The 24,448-nt window shown below is 38.0% G+C and overlaps 1 protein-coding gene across 4 annotated transcripts in view; it reads right to left on the bottom strand.

The window, feature by feature from the left end:
• The window catches only part of dmxl1 (Dmx like 1), a 62,868-nt gene that overhangs the window by 20,270 nt on the left and 18,150 nt on the right, over positions 1-24,448 (bottom strand). For all 4 annotated transcript variants that reach the window (XM_066711307.1, XM_066711310.1, XM_066711311.1 and 1 more), the window contains exons 4-29: positions 21,605-21,682; positions 21,234-21,312; positions 20,512-20,647; positions 19,587-19,653; positions 18,970-19,148; positions 18,522-18,711; positions 17,474-17,645; positions 14,873-15,085; positions 14,355-14,596; positions 13,400-14,084; positions 12,159-12,280; positions 11,839-11,928; positions 11,383-11,476; positions 10,914-11,030; positions 10,188-10,403; positions 8,124-9,812; positions 7,929-8,039; positions 7,567-7,736; positions 7,338-7,435; positions 7,065-7,230; positions 6,230-6,488; positions 4,329-5,431; positions 3,730-3,921; positions 3,075-3,151; positions 2,461-2,588; positions 1,881-2,132 (exon numbers count right to left, since the gene is read on the bottom strand). In XM_066711307.1, coding sequence (XP_066567404.1) covers positions 1,881-2,132; positions 2,461-2,588; positions 3,075-3,151; positions 3,730-3,921; positions 4,329-5,431; positions 6,230-6,488; positions 7,065-7,230; positions 7,338-7,435; positions 7,567-7,736; positions 7,929-8,039; positions 8,124-9,812; positions 10,188-10,403; positions 10,914-11,030; positions 11,383-11,476; positions 11,839-11,928; positions 12,159-12,280; positions 13,400-14,084; positions 14,355-14,596; positions 14,873-15,085; positions 17,474-17,645; positions 18,522-18,711; positions 18,970-19,148; positions 19,587-19,653; positions 20,512-20,647; positions 21,234-21,312; positions 21,605-21,682 — 6,925 coding nt within the window. The remainder of the gene's footprint in view (positions 1-1,880; positions 2,133-2,460; positions 2,589-3,074; positions 3,152-3,729; positions 3,922-4,328; positions 5,432-6,229; positions 6,489-7,064; positions 7,231-7,337; positions 7,436-7,566; positions 7,737-7,928; positions 8,040-8,123; positions 9,813-10,187; positions 10,404-10,913; positions 11,031-11,382; positions 11,477-11,838; positions 11,929-12,158; positions 12,281-13,399; positions 14,085-14,354; positions 14,597-14,872; positions 15,086-17,473; positions 17,646-18,521; positions 18,712-18,969; positions 19,149-19,586; positions 19,654-20,511; positions 20,648-21,233; positions 21,313-21,604; positions 21,683-24,448) is intronic.

Below are 24,448 nucleotides of genomic sequence, written 5' to 3'. Positions count from 1 at the left end.
GTCGGACACAGTAAGTTTTGTTGTTTCCTGGCAGATGCAGATTCTGGAGGTACATCAAGATGCACAGTATTCCAAATTGATCAATATCATGACTGACCAAATTACAAACTGTATTCATTATTTGTGACCAAACGTGCCTTTCAATTATAGTTTAATAAGTGGCCAAAATTCATAACAGCCAGAAAGTGACAAACTGAAATTTAGTTTTTTAAGGACAAAACAATAAATCCTATGCAGGCCTAATGTTATTTTTTTAATCATTTGTAAACAGTGCACATCACGTCTGATTTAGGGATTTGAATACGGAAAAAAAAGGGGAAAAAAATCAGAATCAAACTTTCAAAATGTTTAAATCATCCAATTCCCTAATAAGAATGATGTGTGAATATGAACAAACTTCAACATTTGGCAGAAGCACAGGGAAATCCTCTACTTTGAAAGACAAAGTGATGATGCACACAACACTGGATGAACAGCCTTCAGTAAACAAAATGGTTTCTAATCATACTGCCAGCACCATCTACAACGATGGTTGTCTCGGGCTGTCCTCTGACTGCACACAGCACACACACACACACACACACAATGGCAAAGACCTAACTATGATCTACTGTCTTGCCTGCAGGACTTGTAGCACTATGAGTACTGATGGCTGTCAGGGCTTTGGAAAACCCCACACACTCCATGGAGAACACTACTACCTGCTGAGGGCTAGGGATAGGAAACTGCCTTCCTGCCAAAACAGAAGATAAATCCTTAAAATAATCCAGGACACAATCTCTCTACCACTGTGCATCACATTATAGTCACACAATGATATAAAACGTGACATAAAACATGGAAATGGGACAAGAAAAGAAAAGTATTCTACCCTCATTTTCATGGAATGGATTAATAACAATTTAGTGATTACAATGCATGTATATAAATAAATCATAAAAAAAACACTTCAATGTTCACTACAAGTTGTTACTTTTACATCTTGCAGTGTTTAAGCTGTTTAAATCACAGATGCTTAACCCTTGTCCTGGAAGGCTGCAAGTGAGCAGTTTTTTGTAGATCTTTTTAAATAATCAGCGCCTTAAGGAATAGGGAAAATAGTACAGCTGGTCCAATAAGAAAATAATGATTTGATGCCGTTAAAAGAGAGGTGGTGGAATGAAAACCTGAAGTCACTGCAGCCTCTCAGGCCTGGAGGGTCACCCCTAATTTAAGGGTGCAGTCTGTGTCTTTAAGGATGAGAAAAAACAACTATAAACTTGTGATATCTGTGAAGAAGCACAAGCATCCACTTAATTAATTAAGAGTAATCGTGTTATATTTTGGTATATGTCATCGATTATGTTTTAAACTTAACAAGCACTGAAAAAAAAGCTTCACAATATTTCACTAATTAATTGGAGAACATGTTCTGCAGTTCTATTTAGCTTATGTAGGCTGATGTTTTGAATTAATTTCAACAGCAAAGGGTATGCTTTAAGGAAAAGTACATATTCACTGTAGACCTATAGTTATGTTTAGGGATGAAAAGTGGCAATGTGCCAGGAAGAAGAGTTCTCTTTGAAATGTTTTTAAATTGAATTGCGAAAATGTCTAGGATGTTCGAAAATGATATGTTTAATATTCATTATTTCTAACTGGAAAAGTATTCAATTATTCAATTACAGTCAATTATTGATTCAAAATAACTTAGTGGGCCATGCTAAAGTAAATAATGTATTTATCCAACAAATCAAACACATCTTCACTTCTTAATTGCAAAATTGTCAATAGAAATGACAAGAAAATCACTTATATAATATAAAATATAACACAGCAGTAGAGAGTGTAAAACGACACTTGTCTGCCGCTGCTCGTTTTAGGTACGGATGTAGACCAACCTGAGAAAGGCTTTGCCAGGCTCTGCTTCTCCACAATGGGGATTCGAGCGCCACCGCCAAACACTGCTGCCCACATCTTACTGTTGAGCGGATGGGCGACGATACGGAAGAGCTCGTTGCTGGAATGGGTCGCAAGACCATGAACAAAGAGACTCAGAAACACAGCGGTCAGAATCTCACACAGCAAAACGGTCAGCCCGGGCTGGTCCTCCTCACCAGCAGAATTCAGGAGATGGATCAGAGCTCCGATACCTACAAAACACAAATGGTTCTTCAGAAAATAACGTTTCGATTGGCCTGTTAATACTGGTGTGTTTAATGTCCTGCAGTAAGGAATGAGGAAGCCTTGATGTAACAATAAAGAGGTAATGTTTCAGCATCTTTGTCTTGAATAACATAAATGTTCTAATGAATGAATTAAATCTTTGCAGCACTCTCTTCACTACATGAAGGTATATAGACGTGAAGTGTATTTAATAAAGCCTGAATAAGTATTTACAGTAATTATCAATAAGGTTTTGACAATCTCAAAAAAAAAAAAACATATATAACAGAATATAAGGCACGTTCATGTGGTTACCTGGCCACTGGGCAGGTGACGTATTTGGAGTAACGGCCTCATCCATACTCAGTGTTCGCACTGGATGTTGCTGTGTCAGCAGGAAGCTTTGGTAGACAATTCCTGTGAACTGGTTTGCATGTGACGCACTGAAAAATAATTTAAAAACAACTTTGATCATCAGAAAAACAGAAATAGGAAATTACAAAATAAATAGTTTGCGGTGTAAACTGACATTAATACTATAGTATAGCTTGTTTATGTCAAGTAAAAAATCATTTTCAATGATGGCTCTTAAACAGACAATATTAATTTTAAATAATATATTACAACAGAAATCTCTTGAGTATTCAAAATGATTTTTATTGCTTTCTGTAATACAAATATACATTTTCCGGGTTAACTTAACTCCTGTTATGTCAGCCTAATGTTGAAGATATCAACTGTTTTAATTTATTCAAAGAAATACACCTATTCCAGTTAGTAAAATATTAAACCTGTGCCGTTTTGGTTGATTTCTTTTTAGTACACTGCACCCGCAATACGCATGTGTGTGAAAAACAAAATTCAAAACTATGACCTCAAAACCGAAGCATATAAACACTGGAGAGGATCAGAATAGAGGCCATAAATACCTATAGCTGTGTCCATTACAGAGACATTGGTAGATGCAGGCAGATAGTGAAGCTGCCAAGGTGTGCATGACATAGATCTGTAAAAAAACAATTTGTTTAATATGAGGCATAGTATTTTACAGCTATCCATTTAAGAACTTAAGAACGTAAGAAAGTTTACAAATGAGAGGAGGGCATTCAGCCCATCGTGCTCATTTGGTGTCCATTAATACCAATAAAGGATTCAAGGATCCTATCCATGTTCTAAGTAGTGTGAAAGCAGCAAATACATATTTTGAGTTTCTACTGCATATATAAACTAAATCAGTCTGTCTGTGCTAAACACACATATAACCTGATTTGAGTTCATGGAGCTGTCCCAAATAAAGCCCCCTCCATACAACACTTATCGTTGTGTACCACCCATTGCATTCAGTATCTTAGTGTTCAAGTTCAAATTAATGCATACGTTATTTAAACTGAGAACTTTTGGCACATGTGCACCTTGCTAATTAAAGTAGTCTTTTCTTAAATTAAGAGAATCGTTCCTGAAAATACAAATCAATGAAATAGTGTTGCCGAAAAAAAAATTCAGGACGAAAAGGTAAAAAACAAAACTTTTTATGAATAATAAAACAAAACTCGCCGAAACTGAAACAAATCGTCCTTGCCTCACCTTGTTGTTTATAATGTCAGGGTGTGGTGGAGAATCCAGGTCAATTATAGTGTGCAGAATGTCATGAGTAAGGTTTGTCAGGTATATTATTGGGTTGGCAACCACAGTTTTTGCGCTGGCAGTGCATGCTAATAAGAGAGGTATTGACGCTTGGTGTTGGGTTGGGCTGATGGTAACTTGTACTGCCGTGTCCTAGAAGAAAAAATTAGTTTTATTATGAGCAGGATCTGCAAAACAACAACAAGAGCAATATAACATTATTATGGCAGATTAAAATAAATATGTATTAAATATTTCTTCTTATGTCTTTCTGAAGAAAAGCAAAATTCTATGGCTTCTGTATTAGTCAAGGTAAACACTGTACTGTGCACCTCCGAGATTCTTTCCCAACCAGCCATAAAGACAGACAATATCTTGCTTATGCTGATTGTACCTGTGAGCCCATCTTGAATTGCAGCTTACAGACTGGTACAATGCAATGTATCAAATAAGTTTGTTAGGGTAAAACAAATACTTTTGTACAATTCTACAGAATGGAAAAAAAAAACCCCACTAATTTCTCCAATCCTTTTAAAAATTAGCAAAACTTTTCATATCACCTGTTGAGACTCCTGCAGAAGAAGAATCAGTTCCATCCTAACTGATGCCAGGCCTCCACCATGTGACCCGTGAAGGCTGCAGTAGCTGAGAAACATCCTGAAGAGGGGCTGGTTCTTCAGGAGCCATTGTCTCCTCCTCTGCAGATACTCTTTGTGCTGCGCAGCTCTCTGCTGCTTATAGAGGTCTTCAGCAGACAACCCCGAAGAGGGAATCTCACTGACTTTCCCAGCTATTCCCTCCTCGAGGTCCTCCAAATCAGGTTTGTAACCACAAGCTTTCTGCAGAGCAACAACCTCCCTCTCTAGCCAGTGGTATAACTGATACCTAAGTTTACCACCATCTAACTCATACCCAGTGGATAGCGTTCGGAGCTCTGTGGTGAGGATTTTTAGGCAGGCACTGAACTTCAACTGAGCAGCTATAATGTCTTCTGAAGGCGTTAAGATGTCACCATCTTCAACTATGTTTGAGGTGTCTGTGTAAGAAGAACTAGATTCAGGCGTCTCTTTAAGGAAATTGTTGTTCTCGGTTTTACAGCTTTTCATGGACAACCCACATTCTTCATCCTCCGAGTTGGACTCCTTGTCACTGTCCCATTTTAAACTCAAAGGTTCATCCTGAATAACCAGAGAAGGCTGGCCCCAGTCAAGACTGAGAACAGAATCCGACTGACTATTTGACAAGCTATCGGGGACCGATCCAAAACCATTCACCACAGGTTTGGACCAGTCAAGGTCAGAAGCCTTTTCGACCTTCATATCGTTGGTCAACAAGGAATCTTCTTTCGCACGTGTCGAGAGGGTGGAGCTCTCCTTGCTAAGCAGAGGCCGACACTTTTTGACTACTTTTGGCATCTTTGACAGGACCTCTAGCGCTAGCATGGGGCATCCAGCTTTAAAGTGAGCATGTGCGGCAGTGAAGAAGAGTCGCCTTTCCACCAAGTTAATGGTATCTGCAAAGCTGCTCTCGGCAGTTAGACCCATCTTGGCGGAAGATTTCTCAGAGGATGCAAAATATCGGCGGAGGAGGAGAGGATGAGTCCGTAGATAAGTGTAGAAGTTGAACACCACAGGGTTACAGCAAGCGGACATTGCAGCAGCACCTGGAAACAATATAAATTAAGGAGAATTAGAAGCATAATGGTACATCACAATTCATTCAACAAGTCTAATAAATTTAGGACACAATTTGCTGCTTTCACGATCAGACTGCGAGTAAGAATGAGCCAAAAATAAGAATGGAGCAGTAACTTTTCCACCTCTCTCAGCTTGTGGATTGCTGGTATTTGGCTTGAAACAGATAAATCTTAGGATGTGCTGTTAATAGTGAATTGTTTTTCTTTGTTACATATTTGTTATTATATAATGGTAATTTATAAGTATTAAGTATACTATTGTGCCTTTTTCATTATGTTTTGTTTTCTAAATAATTGTGTGAGGTATTCCTGCGGGATATTTGTTCTCAAAACAGGAAAAGATCAGCATAATCCAACTGGTCTCACAAACATGATTTCTGAACTAATTATAGCAGTTAATCAAGCACAAAGCCAGAGAAAAAGTAGTGTCCAGAGAAAGTAAGACACCTGATGTTGTGTGGATGCCTCTCGTCCAATCATGTTGAATAGCTTTCATGTAAGCAATAACACCATTAAATATTAATAAAATATGAATCAAAAATATTACTTGATAGAACAAATTCATGAAGACATATTTCTTTATATACATCATTGTAATTACAGAGATCTCTTATATACAGAGATCATTGGGGAAGACTGTAGAGCTACATGGTGATTTTAAATACCTTCCTATGAATGACCATTACTATACTTTTATATCACAATTATGAAATGTATTGTGTGTGTGCGTGTGTAACAATCCAACTGAGATTCCTCAGGCCCCACCTGCATCTTCCTCCCTGACTGGTACCTCCAGCAGGGTGTCCAGAGCCCGGCTGTAGTCCTCCTGTATCCAGTTCGCCATGCTGCGCAGGAATGGGTCTGGGTGCATGCGGGACGAGATGAATGTACGTTCATGTGCATTGAAGCCCAGTATCTCCCGCTGCAGTATGCACTTGTACGTGGAGGACACCTCAAACTCCGACTCGTAGAGCCGTGCGATCACAAGGGCGAGCTGGATGTCGTGCATTTTCTCGATGCAGACCTGAAACAGAACATTACGAACTAGATTACAAAAATATGTTAATTTCCTTTTGATGAACCAAAATGGCAGAATGTCATGCGAAGCAGTTTACGTGAAATACACATTTATCAGAAAGAAGTAACTGAAGGATAAGAAGCTGGAAAAGCACTTTTACTCTGAATAGAATCTACAATACCTTAAACAGCAACTTATTTGAACATTTTTTAAATCACGTATTATAAAACCAATTACAGTGGCGCATAAATATATTCTTATAATGCACTGCTGCCCATATTCATATAAACATATGAAATGAAATCACCAAGTAGTGTTGCCATCTAATAAAAACTATTTGATTAGCCGAGATTTACAGAAGCCCTGAACAGCACTTACAGTATGTATGGTGGTGCATCTCTCTGAGAAATGCACTGTGATCTAAAACCCATCTGAATTGCCATTGCCTTCACAACTCACTTTCAGTACCAGTAATGTATCATTCCCGAGATACTATAACCGGTAGAGCTTGTAAGAGATTCTCACACAGTGCTTCAGTAATCAGATTATTTTGACAGCAGTTCTCTAAATTTTTAATTTTACCTCCACGGCATCCTTCAAGGAGCCAGCCAGAAGGAAGAAGGCTGCTGAATGCTGGAAGCGCTGCTTTCCCAATAGGGAAAAGGCATTTTTCAGTGCCGCCTTCCTCCACCGATCCTCACTGAAGTTGTTGCTGAAGAACTCAGTCATCTTCCTATTACTCTGAGACCTAGGTGTCGACATGGGTTAGAGAGATGCAGCACTGTTTATCTTGGTCTAAAACATTATGATCTCCTCTGACACACAGGCAATAACTTAATCTACAAGATTTCATACCTGTAAAGACCCCAAACTATTGCTTTCTTCTTCATGGCAAGATAGAAAATAGCTGCGTCCAGAGGATCGTTATTTCTCTGAAAAGCTGCTTTGGCCACCTGTTTAAAAAACAACAAACATGACATGACATTGTGTGGCTTTCAGCAGTCCCTCATTTAAAAAGAAAAGAAGTATGCATTGCTAGAAAGAAAATTGTTCATTTTGAATAGGGCAACAACAAATCCCATACCTTTTCAATGCATCTGCGCAAGGTGTTAGTGTTGCGGACCCACCAGCCAACCCCCATGGCTCGGAGCTCAGACCAGGTGGGGTCGCCTTTCTGCATCGCAGGCAGCATGCCCAGCAGCTCCTCCTCAGCCTCTGAATGGAAAGCCCAGGCAAAATGGCACGTGGACAAGCCTGCAGGAAAACCAATTAAGCACATGATTGATGCATTCGTTATGAAATAAAACTAAAATGAAAAAGCACAGGAGTAAGGAGGAGAAACTTCAGAATGTTGCTGTCATTTTAAAGGATTTAAAAGTTCTGCCATGAAAGATGACTTTTACAAAAAAAATAATCAATGGAAAAAGTGCTCTTCAAACAGCCTACCATTGCGCATGAGCTGGGCTCGATATGCAGGAGGCAGGGAAGTGAGAAGAAACGTGTGCAGCCGCATGGCCAAGAGGAACTTCAAACCGCACTCGTCCAGAGTCTCTCCCCCTTCGTAAGAACAGAAACATCTTCATTAACAACAACAAACTGACACGGAAGGAGAAACTTGTGAGAGAGAATATAAAGCTTTACCTTGGTTCTTATCTCTGCTCTCTCCAATATCTGTACTTGTGGTTGCAATTGTATCGGCCAAAGCCATCAATGACATCTGCTCCATTCGGGTCAGTCCCGGCAGACTGGAGTGCAGGAGATGACTTGACAGGACCTGTGCATGCTCTGGACCAAAATAGGTGGGGCTGTACTGGGACAGGTCAATCACCTGGGGCTTGGCCTCCTCCTGCTCACTGTCCGTCAGACCGAAATCATCCACGACCAGACTGGGGCCTTGGAAGAGGTCATCGTAGGTGTCGCTTTGGTTCCAATGGTTTTCGTTGACGGCGGTCTTATCCTTGGCTTTGGGAGAAGTGTCCTCATCAGCTGCTAAGAGGGCGTACAGCGGGAGGGGAGGAATGGAGTCTATCTCTGTGTAGTCAGAGCTCTCTGCCTTGTTAAATGTTTTAGGGTCTCGGGCCGTGCTTCCGCTGGCACTGATTGTCAAAGAGCGGAGGCGGCGCTCGTGGTTGGTGCTGCTGTCCTGCACGGCCACCACTTCCCCTGCAATACATTTCACCAAATGAGAGAGAATTGCTTTTGCCCGGCGGACTTTTCCCAGGTCCATGAGCTCCATCAGCTGCACGGGATGGTACTGGGGCAGAGTGGGGAAAAGGTCATGAGCAGCTTTAAAGAGTCCAAAATCCTCCATTTCAATGGGAAGATCGTACATGGTCTTCTTACCACTCAGTTTTTGAGCGAGGCTGGTCATGGATCTGGTCAGGGTCTTCTTGGGAGGTGGAGGGCTCAACCCATTGGCATAGCTGTGTTTTATTGTAGTTGCCAGAGAGGTTGTGCTACCAACGTCCACTTCAGTTGCCACCACAGATTTGGCAGGTGGTTGCCACTGAGAATAAACATGCATTTCACAGTCCATCCCAACAACCAGGATGCCATCTCTCACCCATGAGAGAGAAACAGGCAAAGGAAGAGATCCTTCAACAGAGGAAACAAGATCCACAGACTGAAGGAGGACTAATCTGGATAAAGGCTGATCTTTTGCGCCCTCCCACAGGGGTACTGATGAAGCTATGGGTCCCTCCTTTACTCCTATTTCTGGCATTCTTCCAGAAAGCTGCCCATACATAAGAAGTCTAGAGCCAATTCCAACTGTTAAGATATGAGACCCGTCTTCCCGGGAAACCCAGTCTAAATGAACTAGATGCTTGGCACCAGGCATTACACAGATGTCACTTGATAAATACACATCTTGTTTATTGTACACAGTTAAATTACTGTCAATGCTAATTCTGGGATCAAAAATTGTGCTTGGCTCATCCAGGCTAAGAGTTTGTTCGAGGATCCACTGTGACCCACCACTGGATTCACATTCAAAAATCCCTACTTGCATTGTGAAATCTCTGCCAGAGAACTGGGTGGATGTCTGATTATATGCCACTGCTATGCGACTTGTGTTGCAACAGCTGACCTCAATGGGTCTGCCTGGCACACTCACTGTACTAGTGTTTATAAAGCCATTCTCAATCAACAGTGGCCACTCCTCCCACACGTACGTGTAGTTAAAAGTCACAGAACTGTCAGAATCACTGGACGACAAGGCCTCTGCTTCCACCCGGCATCTCCAAAAGCGCACCTTTTCATCAGAGCAGGAAGTGGCCAAAAGATACGGTGCAAGTCCAGTTGGATGTAAAGAAGAGGAACTGAGATGCCCTGTGGCAGAGAAAAAAAAAATATATATATACACACATGACACATAACACATGACAACACAATTAATATAAACCTAAAAGGATGATTAAGGTCTGATGGTCAGTTCCCTTATTTGATTTTAAATACTGGAAATTGTTTTCCAAAAAACATGTAATTAACGTTTTTAGAGCCGAAACAAAGCTGATTTGAAACTTATAAGAGGCCGGAATCCGAAGGAGCAGTTCTGGGAAATCTTGGAAACATTCATCCTGTGGTTCCATTGTATTTTAATACATTGTAATCCTGCTTTTTACTAATCATTCAGTGTAAAGCATATAAAACAAAGAGTCTAGTTTGTTTAAAGAGTCTACAAGCTCATTAAAATATTTCTCTAACCTGCCGAAGGGGTAGCTCGTATAATTTCCACTCCATCTGGCAGCTTCAATTCCTGGCTATACACTCTTTCTGAGCTGAGAGTGAGTCTGCTGGCACTTTGCAGGTTAGTGGTGCTGGCTTTACACCTCTGTGACAGCGGGGAGGGGGTTTTATCTGAAGAGAAGCCATACTGGTCATCTTGAACGGTCAGAGACTCATTCGGATCAGGCTTGTCATCTAGGAGGAATAACAAGTAATCTCTTTTACATGATTTAAACTTATTTGAGTTCCAAGGATATTTATAATTAGATTTTAACAAAGGGAAAAAAAAAAAGTTTTAAGGTGAAAACATGGATTTTTGGTACTGTAGTGATACGTTAGAAGTGTTAAGTCAGCTCAGCTACAAAATAAATTAAAATATAGAAAAGCAGCATATTTTAAACTAAAATACTTCTATTGTATTCCCCTAATTAGAGATGATATTAATGTAGATAGCATGGTCTTTTTAGCCTACATTTATAGCCCTAGATCAAAAATAAACTAGCATGAATAAATTATGAAAACTTGAAAACCTTAGTTTTTGCATTAGGTTCTCATTCCTAACGATACTCTTACTAATTGAGGAAAATGTTAATTATACAAAAAACAAACTGAAAAAATACTGCAGAAACCCAAAACAGCAAATTAAAATCTTTGAATCAGTTAAGTTGTTAAAATAAAAACTAAAAATGAATATTCTGTACGTACCTACAGTAATTTGAACTGATTTCAAGTGTAGATGCCACATGTGAAGTAATGAGTGACCACTCTGTGTATATTCAATAACAACCAAGAAGAACCTCTCAGAGAATCCCTTTTGGGGAGCTGTTATGAAGACACGCACATTAGCAACAGAACGTTAGTGCAATCAGGCAATTAGAACATCAATAATTTATAATTGTTCCCCAAAGTTTTATTTTTCCCCTTCTCTGCATTAACTGGCCATAATAAATACATATATATCATAATACAGTCCATGCATCTAGCTTTCTAACCTTTGTAAGGCATTAATTAAATAATATAACTTTAATTTGGATGTATCACCCCAGCAAGACAAACTATCAGTGACTTACGCAGGAGACTAATATACTATGATGTATAATACAACATTTCAAATCAAATGAATGAGTATATTCCTTATTGTTACATGAGTGGCAAGAGAAATTACGTGTTATACCCATCTCCGATGATGACATTCCTTCATCTTTGCTCTTACGTCCCAAAATAAAGTTTTCTTCAAATACGTGGAGAAGTTGCGTTTCTTTCCCATGCTGTGAACAAACCAAAACTAATTAAAAATAACATTTAAGACACACATTTTAAACTATGTCAATAGCTTTGAAACATACAAATCAATTACTAAATTACTTAATGAATCGAGAAAGGAAATGTAATTAAAAATATGAAAAAATAAGCAACTTAAAATACTAAACCTTATTTCTCAACTTAATGAAATGTAATCCTTATCAGTCGTATCTTAAAAACGTATCTACATTACACATTATTGATACAAAAAGTTATTGTAATATCATTTACATTTGAATAAAGTCAAAGATATATGCTTAATAAAAAAGAAAAAGGCTCTGAAATGGTTGATTAAATCTCTATAATATGAAGCAGAATTTGTACGTACAAAATCTGTGATGGCGTCCAATTCTATTATACACCCTGGTCTTGCAGTTGACTGTTGACTTATGATGTTAAAAACTTCCCCAACATATTTCTAGAAAGATAAAAAATATTACAGGCAGACATGTTATAAACTGCAGTCAGAACAACCAGATAAGATTACAAATAGTTTGTAAATTAGTTTTGATGCTGCTAGTCATTCAAATAATAAATATTTGACCTACTCAAATGACATCTACCTTGGAAAATGCAAATACAGGTTCCACCTAAAATAACAACACAATATCATATCATATCGTAATCAAATATATAACATTTTCTTACAGAGATATCAGGATTTGAGAGCTCGCTCAGCAGTTTCTTAGCCTCAATAACAGCTTGGTATAGTCTTAGGGAATGACCATCACTGGCCACGAAGCATGCACTGGGGGAATTGCCATAAGCACCTGAAAAGAAAAGTTCAGTATAAGCATAGGAAGAGATACACATCCAATATGACCAGTATACGGTGAAGTTATAAGTATCCCTGCTGGTAAAAAATCTTTATACAGTACAGTGCTATACATTTTCTCATCAGGCAATGAGACCCCAAGCTTAGATCACACTAAGAGATTTCATTTTCCATCTGTACATCAGTTTAAATAAGAGTGTTTTTTTACTTTTTGACACAGCATCCGTGACCTATGATGATAGGGTCTAATAAGATTTATTGGAATGAAACACAAGAGTGCATGATGCAATAGGTTTAAATCGAATGTGCTTTTAGTATACGTCTCAACATGAAACGAAGCAAAAGTATATTCAAAGACTCTCTTAAATTATTAAGGACCTTCAAAACTTGTGGGGGAAACAAAGAAAGATCGTGACAGAACATTAGGTTACTAAACTAAAGGTTTGTGTTAAAGCTAGCATTCAAAAATATGATTTCTGTATATGAAAAATTCATGTAATCTTTAATTTCAGTTAAAACACAATCTTATTCCTGCAGCTGTAATAGGGTAGTACATGGCTCTGAATTCAGATAATCAATCAGTTGAAGTATAGTATAAAATCTAACCCTGACCAGCAGCAATGCGTTTATCATTGCACATTTTTAAATCAGTGATTTTAAACCAAAAGACCCAACTGAGAAAATCTGCCCTCAACCTGTCTATAACACAGGACATTAACAGTCCTAAAAATGTAATACAGCCCTGGGAAACAGAGCCACTGCTGCTTATCATTACTAATTTGTCTAGGGTTCAACACATTTCCTTTTCAAATTACAGTGCTACCTTTGCCACTCACCATATGCCACATTTGCTTATGTGGAAAAGCTTGCTGTATTAAAAGCTCAGGTATCATCCTGCCACTGACACTCACAGTACGTCTCTTACTTCTCTTACTCTTCTCTTACTAATATTACCACTTCTCTATTATAAAATGTCCACATAAAAGTTATGTAATAATTTTAATTTAAAAAATAAATAAACCAACTACAATAATGTATTTTGAATGCTGCAGACAAAAAAAAAAAAAAAACAGCACATTGTATTGAGGAATGACAATTAAATGCAGCTCCTTACCGAGGCAGTTGCTAGGTATCAATGTGGGAAGCCAAGCCACGTTAGAGAAAGCAGAGACATGTAGCGAGTTAATTCTGGCCAGCTCCGAGACACCTCCGGAGAAGGAAAGTGGGCCCACGGGATCCACCCTCCAGAGGATCAACTCACTGTAGATGGCATTGGGATCCTGGAACGAGGAGTCGACCGATACTCGGCTGAGCCGCTTCGACAGTGGATCACGAGGTGCTGTATTGCCAGCAATGTTGCTTACGCTGTCGACCTCAGGTGTCCTAAGGGCGTTGTGGTGAGAGGTGGTTAGCAGCAAAGGTAATACTGAGTGGCAAGCCAAGTCGTTAAGGTGGAAGCGGTGCCCACAGTATCTGGACTTGTGAGAAACACTCAGGACTGTGGAAAAGGCTGACTCCTCTGCAAAGCTGACCGCCCACTGGTTCAGAGACCCATCCGCGTGCTTCGAGATCATGAGGACATTGGGGGTGAAGATGCTGAGCTTCAGACTGCTGGACGACTTATTGTGGCCGAAGGAGATGAGCATGGAAGAGGAGCGCGTCATGCCAGAGGGCTTCTGCTTGCCTTGCTGGATGGCAAGGTCCACGTTCTTGGTGCAGGCGTACATCACCACACTCCTGCTCAGAGAGTTGGCATCCCCCGTCGGGAATGCTACTGGAATTCTAGACACGAAAGAGACCTTGCAAAAAAAAAAAAGGAAAAAGGAGAAAAACATAATTCCTCTGGTCAATGAAGTTAAAAGTGGCAAACTGTGATCTTTTCACTTAGTTTGGGTAAATAACCTGCTAAACGTATTGGAGTACAGAGTCTGGCTTGTCATTCATCTTTTGTATCATAAATCTGGATTAAGACATATGCTTCAAGAATAAAGCCTAAATGCTATATTGATTGGAGATGATAATCTTAAAGATGATCTCACAGAAGAGATACATGCTGGGGGGCACATTACCTGCACTTGACGAAACATGCCGGGCTGGTACTCATCCAGCCAGTCCACATGCCACACTAATAAAGAGCCATCCATGGGATGGATACTGAACAGCATGTCTGCATTCTTGTTCCATTCTGCCAACAGGACTTCAATCTCGTGATCGATAGCAGCAGCAGACAGAGGTATGCCCATGCCACAGGAGCTCTTATCTCCATCCAAATCTCTCTTTCCTTTCTGATCATCATCATTGTAGCTGGTATCTAAGAAACACACAGGAAGCTATTACTAACACAGTCTTGAGTCCAATATTGACTTAACAACAATAAATTGATGAATCAATGTTCCACAATTAAACAAACTACATTCTGCCTTGAATTTATACCTGAATTGCCTCAACCTTTAATTATTCTCCATTTCTAGAAAATTAAAGCACCATTTTCTAGAACATAATTCAAATGATTTAATTCTAATACAATCATGCTAGTTAACCAAATGATAACAATGTAATGTGCGAATACATTGAACGGTTACTTTACCTTCATCCGACTTGGCGTCCGTCTGCGAAGTCTCCTCAGTGCTGGTCTCGGGAGACTGCTGGTCCAGACTCCTGCGCAGATGCTGCAGGAAGACTTCCATGGACAGGGTGAAATGCAGCTCCTTGTTATTCAGCCAGTGCACCACAAAAGGGCTGCTCTGCTCTTCATTGTCATCCAGGCTCAGCGACGAGATGGAGGGAAGCAGTGGAATGTCTACGCAATACACAAAGCCCTGATCAACACTGATCAACTACTTATATCAAAATGAAGAACAAACCATTGAATTTTACACAGATGCATCAAACCAAGAGTATTTTATGGAACAATACTCTGAGAGGCCCCTTTTATTTAAAACGCAAAATACACTGAACATGGAAGGTGTTGCTCACAGTACGTATTGGCTGGATGTGCTACTATATTTTGGAGCACAATTCAGTGGAAGGAAGTGAACATGTATGAATGGTTAAGAACAAAGATGCTCAATAGACATTATCTTTCAAAAAGGGTAGTGTAATACATTCCTATACAATGAAGGTTAAATATAGATGATATTATATTTCTTTGCAGACACCCTTATCCAGTTTTTACACTAAATCACATTCTTTTTAATTACAATTACCCATTTATATAGCAGGGTTTTTACTGGAGCAATCAAGGTACAGTACCTCGCTCTAGCGTATAACAGCAGTGTCCCCGTCTGGGATTGAAACCATGAACCTCCAATCAGAAGTCCAGAGACTTATTCACTACTGCACACTGCTGTCCACAAATCAATCGATCAATCTATCTATAGATAGTATATGAATATTACCTTTTAATAATGTAATACTGACATTTTTTGCAGATAGGAATCAAACTTCTTTATATTTCCAAATGATTCCTTAACTGCTGCTGTATTTTTAAACAGATCTATTAACCACTTTCACCCTAGTATTAACATTATTTACATAGAAAAGTAAGGTGATAATGTAGCCCAATGGATGTGAAATATGGTAATACAACTAGAAAGGAGATCAAAAGATGAATGTTTAGGTGGGTGCTGTAGTTCTACCAACTCATTCCATGCAGGCCTTTGTCAATTTTATGTATTTTAACCAAACATACATACAGTCCAGGCGTAAAACAGGTCTTGCAATGGACAGGATTGGAAGAGATACTATATTGTGCACTACAAACGAGCACTGTGATTGACAAATTGATATCTATCCATATGTATTTATTTTGTATTAATAGTGTTATTTGGGTAGAGGGAAATGGTCATGCTTCTATTGAAACATCATACATTGAAATCAGACAATCCTTTATATTGGTGTAATTATTGAATGCTTAGGCTACAGTTCTTATTTTTCCAAGCTAATATTTTGAAAACTTTAAACATTTAATGATATGGCATTAATCATACAGGGCATGCATTCTCATTTGTTATTTTCAAATCTTAAAATATTGAAACTAGCATGCAATTGTAGACATTATTTTGGGATCACCTGGAAATCTTACCGATACAAAAAACATGCACTTATACAAAAAGATTTATAGGAGTAGTCAATTAGGCAGATCATGCTCCAAATCCTGACATTTTTCTAAATAAAATAAAGCAGAGGTTTTTTTTACTGGCATTTTACTTCAATTACTCCCAAGAATCGTGATCTCTTAGGATTGTGTGGTGAGTTACCATGGTTCCTTCAAGTCAATATCTCTCTATATCAAAAGCAACAGGAGAGAGAGATGAGGAGATAGCATGAATGGGTTTTGAAATTGGTGCTCTCATCACCCCAGTTCATTGTGAAGTGAAATGCCAATGAAAAATCAGTGGGGGGGTTTTCTCATGTAAGAGTTGCATACATTGAAATCCAAATCAATAGCTTATACAGAATCTTCCTGTTATAGTTTTGTTTACAGAATATTTCCAGGTAAGCCAATATTTTTGAGCACTAGTGCATATGTTCTCATTTAAATGTAGAATTACATACAACATAATAATGAGTCATTTAATAATACACACAGATTAACAAATTCATAAATGATTTCAATTTAATGATTTGAGTGAATGCCAATGCATTTGATCAATAGGTCAAAACTGCTTGCCTTGGTTTGAGCATCCATTAACACAACGAAAACCTTCTGCTCCTGGAATATCTGAGAGAGGTGATCTCATTAATTTTATGGGAATACCTGGTTATTTCAGTACAATTTATTGCGTAAGAATCCCAAGTACCGTAAAACACATATATATCTGAATTGGAGATGTCCTTAAACTGAAAACATCACCAGTTAATGTCAGAACAGCAGTGCTTAGTGACCAACCCTTGGACTTTAAATGTTTCTAGCAAAAAACTATTAATAGGGGCAAAAATTCAAAAATATTAAATTACAAAAACTTTAATAAAAGAAATGTGTTGTATATAGATGAGAGGATAGGATTTCAATCCCCCACCCTTTACTGTGTTTGCTAGGCCTACATCACAGGGCTCGGGAGTTCTCTTATTCCAAGAGAGGACTCAACATTAATGTGTAGTCCGAGCTGGAATAGGGCTGCAGGCGCCGAGTTTAAACCTAATGTACGAGCAGGGAGTGCAGCTGAACGCAGCCCCTGGCACTCACCTGTGGCAGGGTTGATGCTGGCCGCAATGTGAAAGTGACACAGTGCGTTAGTGTGCAGGCTGGAGCTGGTCCGGTGGGCTTGGTGTTTGTCCTGCTGGTGAGGCAGAAAGCCCGTGTGGGACGCCACGACCACAGGTTTCCGGCGGCCTCTCCGAAACTGCTTCAGATTCAACTGCAAAGAGGACCATTCATATCCGATTAATAATAATACATGGAACTTTCAAGGACACTTGAAAGAAGAGAGGGGTGTGAACTGAAAAACATGCAGCAGTATGAATTTGGGGAGGGGGTTAAGGGTAGGCCTTGTCATAGAGGCTTTCAATGGCATTATGAATAGCAAAATCTAAGGAATGCAAAGAAAAGATGATGTAGGGATACGGTTCCACCCTGTGCTTTGTGATTTTGAAAAAAGCACAGAGAAAAAGCCCCTGTGGTGACATTCGTGTAGCTACCGTCCCTTTTTTGATTGGCATATACTCCCACAGTGTTCGATGACGATTCGTGTTAATAGGAAGAATATGCCCTGTCATCTCAGGAGGATGGTGCTGGCCTATTTTTACAGTCCGTGATTGTAGGAGTTATTTGTAGGAGTGATTATGAGGCTAGTGGGAGTACAGAATGAGAGAGTAACTTAGCAAAAGCTTGTTCGTGTTACAAAAACAATCCATGTCCACAGATGCATAATAAAAAATTGAATTCTATACGATTATGATTACTCCGGTACCTTCCAACATATGATTAAAATATTGTTTTAAATTAACCTGTGATATATATGTTCTGTACTAAAATTATCTGTTAACTTTGAATTTTAATGGTATTTTCTTTTGTATTTTCCTACAATAAATTAAGAATTAAGTTCCCACTACAGAATTCTCAGCAGATTACAAAAAGAGTAGGCGATCACAAGGGTTTAAAACTATTAAACTTGTAATTTTTTTTAATGAATATTACACCGTGTTTCAGTCAGATCTCAACACACTAGAGGCAGTCAAGTTACTCCCGTCTCATGAGATCCTCTCCCTTAAACACCAGGCCTGGTATCACTCACTTCCAGAGCACTCTGCACACGTTCTTTGCTGGAGGAATTCCTTTTTAAACCACTTGTTGATGTAACCGGCTCGTTATTTTGGTTTTGGCCAAGTCCAGACAATAAGCCATCACTGGGTAGCATGGTCTCAGTCCAAAGGCGACAAACACTGTCTTTGCAACAAGTCAACAGCACATTGCATACCGCACCCCTGCAGGAAAGAAAAAGACACTGAAACCCACCATTGAATAGTAGAAGACATGACACACTAGAGAATGTCAAATAAATAGCAGTAATTTATTGACTTTTATTACGGTTTAGTATACACCTCAACCCCGATATACCACAAATCAGTTTCAAGCATCAACAAAGTTCCTGCCATAAAGAAAAGTTGTTCTAAGAATATGCATCTACTGATATTGAACAAGAAGCAATCCCATCCCACACGTGCAGATAATTTGTTACTAACCTAGGTGTGTATTTACTCAGCTTCCTCCACGAGAAACCAGTTACTGTCCTTGGATGGGCCAGATACACAAACGAGTAATCCACCTCTCCCTGTGCTGAGCGCTCGGGGGGACTAAACAGGGGCATTGCGCCTGTATGCCAGCTGCTAGTGTTGTACCATACCTTGACCAGACAGTCATCCTGCATACAACCAAAAATCAACCTTTATTTAGTATAAGTCTGAAGCGTTTTACAGACAAGGATTAACTAACACATCCAGGCCCAATAACTGTGATGTTATTTCAAAGTGCTTATCTAAAATTACTTGTGTTTTGTCTGTAAAATTCTTTCAGGGCCTATTAATTGTATTACTGCAATGTAATCCTTTAAAAAGGCAAGCTGGTAGGACAGACTGAGAATGCTGGGGTTGAGATTAGTAGGCCGTGTGATTATTTCATGAAAGAAACATTCATTCAGTTTTAAAGTGTGAAAAATAAAATCAATCCTACAAAGCATTTCATTTCATGCATATTATTAATGATAGTAGAGAAAATATTGATATCCAAGTCAACATACATATTAATTATTCATATGTGGGGATAACAGGAATCTGTTAGTACAATATTTTAAACCGCTTACCTGTCCAGCTGTTGCAAAGAAATCCCCATCTGGAGAGAATTTCATTAAATGAATAGAGGATGCAGTCCTGTAAATTTAATAAATATAAAATTAAGAAAAAAATCCCAAAGAACAAAACAAATGTGGGACCCTCTACAAATAAATGTACACAAATATGACCGGGTTGCAGTTCAAAGTTATCTATATCCTTTAGTTGAAACAATGTTAATCAACGTAATGACGTGTAACGTTGGAATGCCACTCCAACTAATGTGTTTGTCCAAAATTAACTACAACAATGACTACAACAGTGTTCAACAAACTCCAAAAATATATATAATTCACAAATATAGTTTAATGAACAAATATGTATTATGTATTATACTAAGGGTTAGACCAAACTTTCTACATCTTATAAATCAAAACATGATAGGGTACAAGTCTGTAAATTGCAATTTGTGGGTAGCTCAAAGTTTTGATTTTGTATGTGCATAAATGAATCACCCAATGACCGATTCAAACGATGGGTGTAGATATTCTCGACTACCACTGTGGATTCAAGAGAAAATTAAGTTATTCACATTATGTCGATTAGAAACAGTAATCCATGTTTCATATTTATGAAAATGACAATGCAGAAGTAACTGTACAAATCCCTGGAATAGTACTGAGCTGTTAAATTACTGCTGATAGTATAGTTTGTATCACTGCACACCTAAACTTTCTCATGACAAGAAGCCAACCTAACCAAGTTATAGCCACATACAGATGCTTAATCTCAGCCTGCACTGAAACATTGCAAACTGCAGCCAAAACACCATTCAGGAAGAAAAGTATTTTTATACGCTTAAAATTTAGCATTCAGAGTTATTGAGACCCTAGACTGAATAATGTCTAAGTAACTAAAACTAATCTTTTGTAATACTACTATACATGATTTCCTTACTTGCACTGCCAAATGCATTTCCAGCTTCCAAGGCCATTCCCTATGGTCATTTCTTTTACATCTTCTTCGATGCATGAGCTCAAGCCAACGTTGGACCACAACTGTAAACTGTTCGAACCTGTCAGAAGACGTGTGCCTGGAGACCAAATAAAAATCTTCATAAACATGGCACATTTGTCAGCTTCTATGAAACAAGGTAATATAATGTCTTATAAAAACAGGAAAAAGTCAAAAGTACTTTGGTGAATTACTTTCAAGACATTCTAACTCAGATTGATGAGAAGCTGTTGCATAAGTATTTAAAATCTGAATTAAATGATTCTTTGCAGATAGAACTGAAACGCCCACAAAAAATGCACCAGTCATCAGGTAGGTGTATGTAATGAAGATGTATGGATTAAAACACACAATATATTCAAATAATTTTGAAATGTTTATCGGTAGCATCGGTAAAAAGAAAAATGAATTTGTTCTTTTGTTTTGAAACTTGATGAATACGTCTGGGACTTTACTTTGGTAAAATCTGCTACAAAATCTTCAGTAAAAGCATTTGAATAAAAGGCTGTATATGTTATTATATAGACACACCATTGTTTTTGTAAGCACCAAATAGGGACTCAAAGAACAAGAGAGTGTGCTTAATTTGCATGTAACGTGAAGATTGCATTTGATCCATCTACACATGAAACTAAACAACAGAAACCACCGTGTTCAGATCTTACCTGTGGGGTCCCATGCTAGATTGTGTGCTATTGACTGCAGGACAAACTGTCCAGTCTTTTGCCACTGGTAGGTTAATTTCTGAAAAAACAAAAGTAAAAAGTATAAATTTTGCTAATTATTCCACAAACTAAAAAAAAAAAAAAAAATTATATATATATATATATATATATATATATATATATATATATAAATATAAACATTCTATACTAGGTTAACATAGCTCTCCAAGAAAGTCCAACACCAAAAGCTACAGCAAGGCCCTGGGATTGCAGCCAGTAACCTTCTCAATATGTGAAATGCATACAATATGCAATTAATTTCCTATATATGTTACCAATTAGTAAAAAGAGATATTATTCTAAGGACTTACCGCTGGACTCTTAATCTTCGGATTTAAAAGCTGAACAGGTTCAAATATACAAATGACATTCCCATAGGAAGCTGCAATCTGTGAAAATAAATACATAAATAAGTAAATAATAAAAATAAAATGTGTATATATATTTAGATGGATAGATAGATATTAAATATACTTATGCATTACATTATATTTTGGGATTCAGTTATGACACTTGTACTCTGATTTTGTAATTGTAATTAATTCAGTTTCTCTTCAATAATATACAAAAACATCTGATTAACAGAAACAATGTCACAATGATTGGCATTCATCAATAATAGCTTTCATGAGAGCAGTTTGTGAATGACATTGGGAGGGCAAATTAGGAACAATTGCACTCTTGTTTAACAAAGTCCTGAGCAGGGTTACCTACTAAAGGGGCTATGCTTGGAGAATTTGACTATGAAGTCCCAGGGTAATGAGATGCAAAAAGACAATTTTTATATTGTTATATCCAATCCAACACAAATAAACGAAACCAATGGATCTTTAATTATACATTTAAAATGCAGGAAATGGGACAAAGGGCCAGACACTTTGCATAACTGCTGGTTGGATAAAATTAAAAGCATTCAGAACTAATTAAATGTCATTGGTATATTAGTCATTCATAGAAAGAACCGCTCTTTCCCTGGAGGTAACACCTCATATTTTAACACATTATGTGGCCATTATATTAACAGTCTATTGTCTAAAATGAATGTGTACTTGACAGAACCTGAACTGAACAAAATAGAGAACAGATTATGACTACCTTATGAAAATTGCATTACATTAATAGACATTACAGATATTAGAAACCAAAAAAAAAGAAATGCATACTTTGATATTATGAGTTAATATAAATTATAACAAAATGTACGCTGCAACAAGCTTCTGATGAACACATTTCCAATTTATGCCAGTTACAATCTTGTCTATTTAACTCCTAATTCTATATTGCAGGACATCATTTAGTAGCCTAATTGGCTCTTGAATCAACAGAACTTAGCAACATGCATGATACACCCACTTTTCAGCATGTAATATTCCCCCCAAATCAATTTTAAACAAATGCATCCCTCTGGCCGTGGGCTGCATTTAATGATGTTAAGAGATCTGACTTGGCTGTGGTTAAAATGAGACCAGAATAAATAAATGACAACAGTTACAGAGCAGTAAGACCAAATCCATCCTTGCCCTGCGAACTGTGGAAGTGAGCTCAGTCAAGGCTTATGTTAACCGGATTCATAAATAGCATGCTTTCCTAACTTACAGGAATACTTTCAACCTATGTTTGAAAATAAGTAGAGTCTCAAGCTTTCACTCTTAAATGCTGCAGTGGAAACTCACTATTAAAGGTAAAACTGGCTAGACTAACAAACTCAAATGAGTTTGTTAATGCTCTCCTCTCACTACACCTTGTTCTCTCTGGCCTTCTCCTACCATTTCTATACTTAAGATGCTCAAATATCAGCCCACTGCCCTGCTCTCACATTTCATCCTACCTCTCAAAATGCCTCTCAGCCATCTCTTCCCAAGTGCTAAAATTCAACATTTCCAAATTTGACATTTTCTTCATCTTCTCTTCTTCCTCCCCATCCTCTGATCCTGATTTCTCTAGATTCCACCACCCCTCCCCTTCCTTTACTGCCAAGAACCCCACTCCTCCCCTTCATTCCTCCTCCTCTTATGCTCAGCACAGTCTAGAAACATACACTTCTCATCAGAGTGCTGTACAACATGTAGGCTATTTCAGAACAGAAGGCAAAAACAAAATGATAAAGATTGGGTTATTGTTCATTGCCAATGCCTCATTAAAAACAGATCAAATCAAGATTTGATCATTTGATTTCATATATTTTCTTGTACATCCATATTTGGGTAATAGTGTGTATACTATTGAAATATATAACCAACATGTTTTTTTTAACCTAAATACATGATTATAATTATAGACAAAAAATGTTCTTGACTGACTTGTGATTGATTTAATTATTCAAATGAAAATTGATATTCAAATGGTAAAAATACCGCCATGACTAAGGATTTACATTGAAATAGAAACAGAAAGAAGCATAAAGCACAACAGGGCAACAACCACAAAACGCAGGGTGGAGAATGCAGTAATATGTTTGAAAGGTAGTAAATATTGTTCTAATGGTTATCACTAAAAAAATTGAAAAACATTGTCTAATCCTGGAAATGTGATTTTCATGCTGGATTACAGCTAATTAAGGCTTATTACTGATCTGCCTGTCCAAAGACTTATATTTCATTTAACCAAAGAGCCAATGTATCCTCTCTTTGTGTCAAGCTCAATACAAGGATGATTCCCATGAAGACACCCTTTAAAAAAAAATCCATGCAGTCTTCAATGCCCTTGAAAGATTTTCTTTGTCTTTTTCTGTCTGCTTCTGCTAGTCATTTTAACTGTTTTAAGGCACTATATTATATGTCTATATTAATGTGCAGGAAGGACCACCAACTGCATTTAATACAGAATCTCTGTGTTATTCACAATCTATAGAGTTGTGTACTCCAGTGAGGCTTCAGGCTCAATAACAAGTGTTCTGAGAGAGGTGATCTTTAGAGAGATAAAAACATATTAGCTCAAATGTTAAACATTTGTTTGTTATGTTGACATTTACCCACTCTGGAGCTATACCAGTGACAGCTACATTACATGCTTTTAAAGCAATCTGAATCCTTCTAGAAAAACAGTAATATAAGAAAGTGCCATATAGTATATTATTGAACAAAACAAAATCACCCCCTAACGTATGTGATCTCATTCTCCTTCTGCTTTCAACATCGACTCCTAGATATAACAAA

Source organism: Amia ocellicauda, chromosome 8, assembly GCF_036373705.1.
Source record: "Amia ocellicauda isolate fAmiCal2 chromosome 8, fAmiCal2.hap1, whole genome shotgun sequence".
Classification (NCBI taxonomy): Eukaryota; Metazoa; Chordata; class Actinopteri; order Amiiformes; family Amiidae; genus Amia; species Amia ocellicauda.
Note: the sequence above shows the minus strand (reverse complement) of the source record. Positions and strands in the feature narration are given on the sequence as shown.